The sequence below is a fragment of the Peromyscus leucopus genome, chromosome 5, assembly GCF_004664715.2.
Source record: "Peromyscus leucopus breed LL Stock chromosome 5, UCI_PerLeu_2.1, whole genome shotgun sequence".
In the NCBI taxonomy this organism is placed as follows: domain Eukaryota; kingdom Metazoa; phylum Chordata; class Mammalia; order Rodentia; family Cricetidae; genus Peromyscus; species Peromyscus leucopus.
This window is the reverse complement of record NC_051067.1, coordinates 4,304,617-4,316,741: the sequence shown is the minus strand read 5'-3', so window position 1 is coordinate 4,316,741 and position 12,125 is coordinate 4,304,617. Positions and strand designations below refer to the sequence as shown.

Genomic DNA, 12,125 nt, shown 5'->3' with positions numbered 1-12,125 from the left:
TATGTATTCAAGCTGGGTGGTGGTGGCGGCGGCGGCGGCGGCGGCGAACGCCTTTAATCCCAGCACTCGGGAGGCAGAGGAAGAGGATCTCTCTGAGTTCGAGGCCAGCCTGGTCTACAGAGTGAATTCCAGGGCAGCTAGGGCTGTTACACAGAGAAACCCTGTCTCAAAAAACCAAAAAAGTAACATAATCAAACATATATAAAGACATTTTAAGAATCGAGGGAGATGGCTCTAAAGGTAAAACTTGTCACCCAAATATGAGGCTCTGTGTCCCAGTCCCCAGAACCCATGTAGAAGCTGGGTGCAGTAGCACATGTCTGTGAGCCAATGCTCTTAGATGATGGAAGGAAGCTCATCAGCTAGCCTGGCTGAGGCAGCAACCCATAACAAAGAAAAGACCCTGCCTTAAACAAAGGTAAAGACTAGAACCTGAGACCATCCTGACCCCAACACAGGCACCACAGTGTACATGCACATGCGCGCACACACACACACACACACACACACACACACACACACACACACACACACACTGGCATACACAAACATACACACAATGAGCAATCCCTCCTCTAATTCTCCAGAGTCTCATCTGCAGTGAGAAAGGCCAAAAAAAATCCATGTTTGTTTTCACTTCTTCTCCACGTAAGTGTTAACACAGGGTGGTATCTGGCTAGTTTGATGTCAGTTTGAGACAAGCTAGCGTCATCTGACAGAAGGGAGTCTGGCGCCCACCATCTACAGGAACCCCAACTGACAAAATTCCTACATAAGATCTGGCTGTAGAGCATCTTCTTAAATAGTGGTTGATGAGGTATGGCCCAGCCCATGGTGGGTAGTGCCATCCCTGAGCTGGTGGTCCTGGGTTCTATAAGAAAGCAGGTTGAGCAAGCTATGGGGAGCAAGTCAGTAAGCAGCACCCCTCCACAGCCTCTGTATCAGCTCCTGCCTCCAGGACCCTGCCCTATTTGAGTTCCCATCCTGACTTCCTTCAGCAATAAACTGTGATGTGGAAGTGTAAGCTGAATAAACCCTTTCTTCCTCAAGTTGTTTTTTTGGTCATGGTGTTTCATCACAGCAACAGAAACTCTAACTAAAACAGTGGGAACTGATAATGAAAATAGAGTTAAATATACAATGTACTTTCCTAGATATTCTGAGAAATTTGCTTTTCACATGAGTTTAAAGTTGCATTACTTGGCCAGGCATAGTGGTGCACTCCTTTGATTCCAGCGCTGGAGAGACAGAGACATGTGGATATCTGCATTCCAGGCTAGCACAGTCAACACAGTGAGACATTACCTCCCCCTTCCCTCCAAATAAAAACCATAAAACCATCTTATTTCATTCCCGATACAGTAGACTTTTTAACTGGGATTGAATTAAATTCATGTGTTATTTCAGAAATATTGACAGCTTTTACTGAGATCTAGTTTGACTTTATATTCTACTTTCAGTACGTAATGATTTTCCTGGTATAGGAATATTTCATTAAATATATTTGCATTTTATAAAGTTTTTTTCTTTCCCTTTCTAACTGGCTCTTTCAAAGCTGTTTGTTCACACACACACACACACACACACACACACACACACACACACACCATCCCACAGCTGCTTTGCTGCCTCCTGGATCTCTGAGGTGAGTAACCCTATTGTGTGCTCCTTATCCACCTAGCTCCTCATATGGAAGTTACCATTAATTTCTATTTTCGTTGCCTTTCAGGAAATCACAACCTCAAACATTGATGGTGAATATACTGCTAAGAATAAGCAACTGTTTTCTCATAATTTTAATCAAAATGTTATATACTGATCAGTCCAATATTGGCCAAATTTCTCAAATCAATTCTATCATGCATAATACAAGAGATAGTGAATAATCTCTACGTGCCAGACACTGCTGATTTTAGATATATAAAAACAGTCACTATTCCCTCCCAGCCACCTGCCCTAGATGGTGAGCACTATTAACTCTGTAACTTGAATAATTTCACAAGGACTGTGACTGCATTTAAAATTCAGAATCATTTCACTTAGGGTCTTTCAGTACCCATGTGACAGCATGACGTGACTCCCTCTCACACCACTGACAGGCACACTGGATGCTGGAGACTTCTCACTGTGAGCTAGCTTAGTTCCGAGAAACGACTGTTCTTTTAGCATTAACTTGTTAAATTGGCTATTATTTAGAATCCTGCACCTAGATTCTTAAGTTTCTTCTTTTTTTAGACTTATTGTTTTTTTTTAAATTATGTGTATGTGCATTTGAGTGCAGGAAAGCATCAGAGGCAGAGGTGTAGGGTTCCCTGGAGCTGAAGTCACAGTCAGTTGTAAGCCACTTGACACAGATGGTGATGATCCAACTGCAGTCTTCTGCAAAAGCAGTATGCACTCTTAACCACGGGGCCACCTCTCCAGTCCCTGCAGTTGGCTCTTTCAAAAGTAAAGTACAGATTTCACACGAGGTTCAGAAGAGTAAGCTTGAACCCATTTGGTTATTTCCATCATTTGCTAAAATAAACAAAAGTATGATTTATTTTACAAGGTTAAAAACCTAATGTGTTCTTTTCTCTCTTGTTTGTTTGTTTGGTTGGTTTGGTTTCCTAAAGCAGGATCCCAAGCTGGTCTAAATTCACTACATAGCTGAAGCTGGCCTTGAACTCCTGATTCTTCTACTTTCCACTTCCCAGGAGCTGAGATGTAGAAATGCACCACTATGCTTAGCTTTCAATTTTTCAGTAGTTTACAGCCTGTTTAAATTTCTACTTTGGGACACTGGAGAGACGGCTCAGCAGTTGAGAGAACTGACTGCTCTTCTCAAGGACCAGGGTTTGATTCCCAGCACCCACATGGCAGCTCACAACTGTCTGTAACTCTGGTTCTAAAAGATCCAGCACCTTCTTCCAACCAGCAGTACCTGACATGCATGTTGTGTACATACATACATGTAGGCAAGACACCCAATTACATACAATTAAAAACTTTTAAATCTACTTTGGGGGACTGGTTAGATGGCTCAGTGGGAAGGAGAACTTTTACACAAGAAATCAACAAGAAAATGATTAAGGTAAAAAAAAAAATCAGCTTTTGGAAATCATGTAATAGTCTTAAATATCTTTTTAAAAAAGAAAAAATTTGAAACTGATGTTAGAAATTATTTAGCACAATCTGTCGAGCATGCTAGCTACCAGCCATATAAGGCTATTAGAATTAAATATTTAAAAATTTGAGTTATTCTGTAGAACTATACTCATTGCTAATGCTTAATAAAAGCCCCTTTATATAATACATTTCATTTTAGCAGAAGACTAGCTGACCCAGACTTGTAAACTGACGTATTCTTTGAAATAAGAAATAACTGAAAGTAAGTATCCAATGTAAGAAACTGGAGAAGGAAGTAAATTAAAGGGAAGGAAGAGAATTAATTAAAGCAAATGCTGAAATATTTAGATCAAAATAAAGCAAAACATAGAAGTACAATGTTTAGAAAAAAGTAGACCCGTATGTGTGTGTGGTGTGTGTGTAGTGTGTGTGGTGTGTATGTGTGGTGTGTGTGATGGCTCAGTGGGAAGGAGAATCTTTACACAAGCATGAGAACGTGAGTTCAAATCCTCAGAACACACGTAAAAAGTTGGGTCTGGCTGTCTACATGTGTGCCTATGACCCCAGCCCTGAATGGACAGAGGGCATCCCTGGGACTTACTGTTGGCTAGCCCAGCTCCAGGTTCAGTGAGAATCCTGTCTCAAGGGAAGAAAGCAAAGAATAATAGGGCAGGATAACCTCTGCACCCACCCACACCACACACACACACACACACACACACACACACACACACACACACACACACACCACTACCACCCTACACACATACCACACACATTCATATACACCCACTCACTCATGCATGTGTGCACACACACACTACACATACACACCACACACTACATACACACACACATACACACACACACACACACACGCACACGCACACACACACCACACATACAGGTAGCAATGAGTATAGTTCTACAGAATAACTCAAATTTTTAAATATTTAATTCTAATAGCCTTATATGGCTGGTAGCTAGCATGCTTGACAGATTGTTCTAAATAATTTCTAATATCAGTTTCAAATTTTTTTCTTTTTTAAAAAGATATTTAAGACTATTACATGATTTCCAAAAGCTGATACATTTTTTACCTTAATCATTTCCTTGTTGATTTCTAACAATAGTTTAAATCACAATAAAACCTGCAGTTACCTTCTTATATCAGTAAGTTTTCCAGTGATAGAATGTAAGCTTCCTTACTGTTTCATGAATACCAAGGTAACCTCCTGCGCCTCTTCAAGCAGACAGTAAGGACTGAAAAGCAGCTGCACTTCCTAGCTAAGATTCTGTCAGTGCAGCTCACTGGGAAGCCAAGGTAAGTGCCCCCAAGATGCTTCCAGGGTCCAGTTCAAATATTTCCTTTACATCTTTGCCAAAAAGTACAACCTATATGAAACATGTTCGTCTCACATTTGCAGCCCAACATTTTTAGTTTACCATTTTTATCTTTATTTCATCTTTTTGATGCAAGAAGACAGGCTTTTTTCCTCTCACGCCCCTAACAGTCTCTTACATGTCTAAGATGCTGCTCCACTTTATTCTGAGCCTTATCCTGCTATTTAACTTCAGGTTTTGGTAGGGATGGCCTACTTTCTAGAGTGCTTCATCAGCTATCTTCTTATTTTTGCTGGACCCTGCAGAAGCTCCATCATTTCTCCAGTGTCTTTCTCTTTCTTAAACTTTACTTTCAGACTGCTGGAGTACATCCTAAATATTCCTCAATGTGGGACCCTCAAAAATCCAAAGCCAAGTTTGCCTACACTGTTCATAATCTTTATGTTCTTGCTTGTTGTAACTTCTTGCTGCGTCAGATTCTATTTTAATAATAGCTGTTGTTTCTGTAGGTCTCCATGACAACTTCACTGAATAAAGGTTGTGGCATCTCAGGGACTGCAGCCTGTGAACTGCACGTGTCTCTCAACTATTCTGTTATTTTTTTTTTAACCATTAAATTTCTCTGACATTAATGTTACCACTTCCGCTTTATTTTGTTTGCATTTACCTTGTTTATCTTGGTGAAATCATTCGTCCCAAGTGTTCTGCACTGGAGGAACACACAGCACTGACCCACCTCAGCCCCTCCAGACCACTTCCTTTCTACTATTTATCAACACTTGTTTCCACTTTAACTTCTAATTTTTCCTGGTTCAGATGATTTCTTCTTAATCTGGCATTGCTCATCCTTTAATGGTCTAGATTAGCTGTTATTTTTCCAAGGTTCTATCAAAGTAACAATTAAGCCATCAGACCAAGACCAGTTTCACATCTCCCATATCCTCTCCTTTAAAAGAATGCTACTGGACATCTTGTGTCCATTCTTAGTTCCGTATCTTGACATCTCCTCAAAGAGAACTTAAATAGCATATTTCCTGAATTCTTACACAGACTGTATCGTGTGCTGGCAGTAACAAATGACAGATTCTACAAAAGACATCTGTCTGTCTCCAGGCTTCTAGGGTTACAAATGACAAGTCCAGTATTAGGCTGACCTTCTATATTCTATAGTTAAACAACACAGTAGTTATAAGCACACAACCTGCTACCAGGGCTTCAATCCCAGCTCTGCCACATAACAGATGCACGCCTTTTGAGAGACTGCTAAGCACTGTCTGCTCCACTACCTCTTAGTAAGTAGCCTGCGTTGAAATATACCAAGACCTGCACAAGGCGAATACTCTGTGACTGTTACCTGCCCACAGTGCTGACATTTCCTTTTAAGGGAAACGTACTGAGGCTCTTGGTATGTGAAAACTCAGCAGTTTCACTGATAGATATAAGTCACGTCTAATTTCCTGACCCTCACTGAGCCACTGCAACTCAGTGAGCCATTTAAATCTCTAGTTTCATCCTCCCTCAGACACATAAAATGCATCGTAACAGCTAACTACAGGAAGGAGAAAAAGGTTCAGGTTGAGGTTAAGGGGTACTTTAGACTTATCTAAAATGCTCTAATGTCTTTTTCAAAGAATGTATTCTGATATTACTTTTTAAAATATACTATTAATTCTGATTTTAAAAAAAGAAAGCAATATGTAGAAGTTCTGACTGAATATATTTGGAAAGAAAAATAGGCTGCAACACCAAGAATCAATCTAATGAGGTAACTTGGATTCTATCAGCTATAATCTACTCAACATACTACAGAAAGGTTGTATTTCTAGTAACTTATTTATTCATTAGTCAAAAGGATAAACCCTTTTATTTGCATGAAAAAAATATTAACAAACTGTCCATTTTGTCATCAGAACATAAGATGGCAAAATATTAAGTTGCCATGGTAACATCCCATGGCACTGGCCTTTAATAAAAACCAATAAAGGCCCGAGTCAGTAAAACCACAAACATGAAGGGAGGTAAGGTGTTTCTGGCTCCAACAATCACATGCCCTCACTCACGGATGAAGACAAAGCAGTTTAAAGTAGAGAAGGGACAACCCTGAGGCATCTCACAGGGACTGACAGCTGGTGCCACATCAGGTATTACACTAAAGACAAGAGGAAGCCACTGGAATCAATCTTTCCGTATTCTCTCACCAACAGAGGAATACATTCAATAAATAATACCAAATTAGATACTACCCGGACTCTTAGTGCGAGCAATCTGTTACCTGTAAGTCCAGAAACAGGCAAAGATACAGGAGCCAAAAGGAGACAACAATGTAGATCAAAGTAGTTATCAGGCCAAAACATACTAAATAAGACAAAGAAGTGTTTAAAAGAAAACTCTTGTGTGTGTGTGTGTGTGTGTGTGTGTGTGTGTGTGTGTGTGTGTGTGTGTATAAGTACCAGCAGGCCATGGTGTGCATGTGGAAGTCTGAAGACAACTGTCAGGAGCTGGTTCTCATGGGACAGACCGCAGGTCAGGCTTGCTCACCAAGTGCTCTACTCACTGAGCCATCTCTTTTCTGTAAGAGTCAGACTTCACAGTGAAAGTCCAGCAATGTTTATTATTTATGCAATGAGGAACAGACTACAGGAAACAAGGAGAATAAACACTCTATTGGTGGCAGACTTCAACACAGATCTCTCAATTCAATAATCATTTGAGTGTATGGAAGAACTGAAAGACTGAAAATGTGGCTTTGAGCTAAACTTTTTTATTGATTTAAAAAAGTCTAAATTAAATGAGGAACCAAGGACTAGAAGGTATTTCATGTGTTAATGACAATTTCATGATCCTAACAGTAATGAGACAGTGACACATAAAAAGCCGTGAGCTGTAGAAAACAGATACAAAGCAATCCATAGTGATGGAGCACCACTTCAGCAGGTCACCATCTTAACACAGTGATTTCAAAATAAAACTTTTAGGAGGAGTTGACAGCCGTGGGGATGGCTTGGTGGGTAAGGTGCTTGCCTTACGAGCCTGAGCCCTGAGCTTGGACTATAGAGCCCTCACAGGAGCCAGATGCAGAAGCCTAACGTTCTTAACCCCAGCACGTCCCCACCAGGAGATGGGAAGGAGAAAAGAGGAGGATTTCTGGAAGCTCTTGAGCTCGGTGGTCCACTGTACACAGCTATAAACAAGAGAGATCCTGACGCAAACAAGATGGAAGACAAGGATGGACACCTAAGTTGTCCTCTGACCTCAACATTCAAGTCATAGCATGCATGCACCTGCACTCATACACATACACACAGATACACACACATCACATATACACACAACACACACATCATATAGACAAATATACTCACACAACACACCCACACCATACACACACATATACATACATAATACAAACACATATGCTCACATAACATACACAAAAAGTCAAGAATCTTAAACTAGACTAGGGTCTTTGATAAATACCTTGTGCATGCTCATTCTATGCTACCAGCATGATCGTCACAGTCCTCACATTCTCTGCACCAATTAACAAACACTTAACATCTACTATGAGCCATGGTATTAATGTAGAGAACAGTCCTCTGTTCCAATCTCAAAGAATTCACATACATGTTGAGACAGCAGGGAAAGTATCAGTAACACAACTAAATAACACACAGCCCAAACAGCAGCAGAAGGGAAGGTCACAGAGACACTGAACACTTGCTAGTAGATAACCCCCAGCCAAACTCCGGGGAGGGGGGGGAGTAGATCCCCAGCTGTGTAGTGTTGCCTGTTCCCAAGCAGGTTTGATTTTCACAAGAAGGTATTTAGAACCCTCTTGAACTTGAGAGTTTGATGCAGGGAGAGAGTCAAACAGAAGCCTGAAACTAAAGCTGGTGTATTAAATGTAGAACTGCCACCTAGTGGCAATTTGAGAAAATCTATTTCAAGTAACAGATAAGCAGCGTGTAGAGATAGTGACACAGATTCTCAAATTTAGTAACGCAAAGAGCATTATTCTCAGAAATATATTGTAAAACTGCTTTAGAACCATTAGTGAGAAAACTACTGAATAGTTAGGGACTAGAGAAATGAAAGCAATGACCAGACTCCCTACCCTGGAGATCCCTGCTAAAGAACACCTCTACCTACTGAGTCCACTTCCGAGTGCCCAGCCCTCAGCATCCTCTAGACAAAATGCCCAAGCTTCCCCTCAAGAGGGGAAAAGCGCACGCCTTTAGCCCCAGCGCTCGGGAGGCAGAGGCAGGAGGAGCTCTGAAGTGTGAACCAGTCTCGTCTACACAGCGAGTTCCAAGACAGCCATGGCTATGCGGAGAAACTCTGTTTTGAAAATACAAACAAAATAAAACAAGCAAAAATAGAAAACAAAAACAAACAAAAAAGAAAAATATTAAAATCAGGGAGGGATTCAAAATTAAGCTGTAATAAAGAGGAAATTTAAAATGTTCTGATCATCTACAAAAACAAATTAAGGAAGTAAGAAAAGTACTAATTTACAGGGAGGTAAAGGTCAAAATTAAGGAAAACTTCTAAAGGAAATGAATAAGCCAGCATCTGTGTATTTTATATAAAAATAAAATATTTTAAATACATAAAAAGAACTGCCCAAGCACAAAAATGTGAATACACTGCAGTTTCTGTTCACAATTCTGCACTAATGGCAATGTAAATGTCACAGACACAGGAAAATGTTACATATCAACACTGTACAAAACTGAACAGCCAGAGAGCAGAGCAGCAGCCACTAGGAACTTCTTACCTCTCCAAATCCTCAGACTGAATGGAGATCCTGTCTCCACACACCTTATATTCCTGTCTACACCTCCCAAGTGCTGGGATCAAAGGCATGCACCACCACCGCCCAGCTGTTTCTCTTTTAGACTGGTTTAATCTCATGTAGCCCAGGGTGGACTTAAACTCTTGATCTTCCTCCTTCCAAGTGCAGGGATTAAAGGTGTGTGCCACCACTGCCTGTCCTCTATGGCTAACTAGTGGCTAGCTCCACCCTCTGATCTCCAGGCAAGCTTTATTTGTCAGAACACAAACAAAATATTACACAACAAGGTCACATTCTGGTGATGGGCATGCCATCGTGACCCCATCCAGTCCCATCTGATCTCAGAGGCTAAACTGATTTGTCTAGTACTTGGATAGATACAAACGTCACATTCGGTGATTGTGTTCTGCACTATCACAAGTATTCTTGGTGATTTTAGTGTATAACACTAAAGATGTAGTATCCTAGACTACATCAGGAATATTCCTCTCACCAGCCATGCAAACCAATGTAACTATTGATGTTTTAGTCAAAATATACCCATTTACTTTTACAAGACTATCTGAAGATTAGATAAGACTTCGCATCTTTGAAAAGTATTTATAACCATATCAGATATTACACTATTAATCATCCCATTACTTCATTAGATAAATGACAAAGCTTTTATCTCATACAAGTGAGTAATTCTAGAGTACACCGTTTCCTACTTCTACATAAAGGACAACTGGCAATAACCACTTCTGCTCTCAAAACCTTTCAATTCCAGAACTGTCTCTTTCAAGAGCATCTTCTCCAGATGCTCTAACAACTAAGGGAAGTGACTGCAGGCAGGGAATGCAGTATCTCTCATGCTCTTGTTGAAAGTTTTCTGATCTCCCTAACTAATGATTGAGACCACTATCATTTTGTAATATATTTCTCCTCAATCTGTTATAAAGGGATGTTTTGTATGTTAGTGTGTATGTGTGTGTGCGTGCGCGAGCGTGCGCGCGCGCGTGCATGTTTGTGTGTGCATGCTATTTAAAAAACTTGCTATTGTTAGATTTGAAATGTGAAGTTCTGACTTTTACATGCAAATGTTAAGTTTATGTGATTACCTTAGATTTGTACTTAAGGCACTGAACACAGCAGCCTTAAATGACACTCTACCCTTCAGATTTCTCCTTCCAAACACAAGAGATCTATTTTGAAAAGAAAATTATTCAGAGAGAAGCAGCAAGGAAGGCAATAAACAAAATACTCTTCCTCAACACTGTCAATAAACTGCAGTAAGAATTCATTCTGTGTGCCGGGCGGTGGTGGCGCACGCCTTTAATCCCAGTACTCGGGAGGCAGAGCCAGGCAGATCTCTGTGAGTTCGAGGCCAGCCTGGGCTACCAAGTGAGCTCCAGGAAAGGCGCAAAGCTACGCAGAGAAACCCTGTCTCGAAAAACCAAAAAAAAAAGAATTCATTCTATGATGGACAGAAACTGATCAAGAACAGAAACATGTCCAGTAGCAGGTATTCAGTGAATACAAGGTAAGCAAAATGTGAGTTCTTTGTGGGTAGCTAAGCAAGATCTTGACAAAGAAGGGCCAAGACACAGCTACCATTACAGAAAATGAAACTGAGGCTATCAGCACAGACCTTGCAAACAGAAACCACGACACACAGGAACAGTGAGCTACTGACACCTGGGAAGAAATGGACCCACTAGGAAAAGCAGAGGCTACTGCAGCTCACGCCCCATGCAGCAGAGCACCAACAGTCCTCAACTGCGAAGGAAATGATTCCAGGCTACAAGACAGCCAACGAAAGAAATTCTAAAGCTCAGATGGTTTCACTAGAAAATTCCATCATGCCTTGCAGAATTAACACTAGTTCTACACAAGGACTTCCAGAAAATGGAAGGAAGACATGCCATGTTGTAACAAGTCAGTATTGTCCTGATACCAAAAGTGGATATGGTGAGGGGAGCTGGGCAGAGGGAAGTACAGCTTCCTATGCACAAGTGTAAAAAAATTTTTCTTTGTTTTTTTCTCTTCTAGAGCTGAGGACAGAATCCAGAACTTTGTGGACTGAGCCATCACTGAATTGCAGCCCTAGCCTAAACTGTAGGCTCACCCATCCTGCTCCACATTTTCTTTCTTAGGCAGGACTGGGATGACAGGCCATGACAGACATGCAGCACTGGGCTCAGCTTAAAATGCAAACATTTTTAACAAACATTAGCAATTCTATGATTCATTCTATAAATGAAACAAGGCTGGTTTAATATCCTAAAATCAAACCTATGCAGCATATTAACACGCTAAGTAAAGAAGAAACCCCTGACGATGTTTGCAATTGTGCTCCATTTGGGTGAGATCAACAACAGCTACCGCAGGGCTGTTACATGAGGGTAGCTCTTCTGAGCAGCCAACCATAGTTTAAGCTATTTCAAACTGTGCATGATAAATGGCTGAGGTCTGGAAACCAGAGACTGAGTATATCTAAGGTGGTGCCTCCATGCTGATTTCTGGTCCTACAGGTAACTAACAGCCTGCCCCTCAGAGGAGAGAGCAAGAGCCTCACCATAATTAAACTGGCTGTTGGACTTCTCACAGTTGATGATGTTGAACCTGTACGCAACGCCGGGCCGCATCCCACTGACTTCGAAGTAGAACCACTGGTGATAATGGTTGCTGTTTATGTCCGAGTTCAGAATGAGGTCATACTCGCTTCTACAACACAAGACAAAGACAGCTGACGGCAAGTCAGGAGTGTCTGTGCGCACACAAAATGAGGACGTTTAAATGGCTTACTTTCTAATTTGAATTACTTTGCGCAGATTCCCAGATTCAAATTTTGAGTTAAACTTCAAAATATCTCCTTCTTCTGGAGTGGCATAGCTAA

At 40.9% G+C, this 12,125-nt stretch overlaps 1 protein-coding gene across 13 annotated transcripts in view; it reads right to left on the bottom strand.

Annotated features, from left to right (window-relative positions):
* Positions 1 to 12,125, bottom strand: part of Agtpbp1 (ATP/GTP binding protein 1) — a 171,188-nt gene that overhangs the window by 79,954 nt on the left and 79,109 nt on the right. For all 13 annotated transcript variants that reach the window (XR_005091537.1, XR_005091536.1, XR_003733793.2 and 10 more), the window contains 2 exons: positions 12,035 to 12,121; positions 11,805 to 11,953 (listed from right to left, as the gene is read on the bottom strand). Coding sequence is in view for 9 of the 13 variants with exons in the window: in XM_037205673.1 (XP_037061568.1) it covers positions 11,805 to 11,953; positions 12,035 to 12,121 (236 nt within the window). In the remaining 4 variants the exon portion in view is untranslated. The remainder of the gene's footprint in view (positions 1 to 11,804; positions 11,954 to 12,034; positions 12,122 to 12,125) is intronic.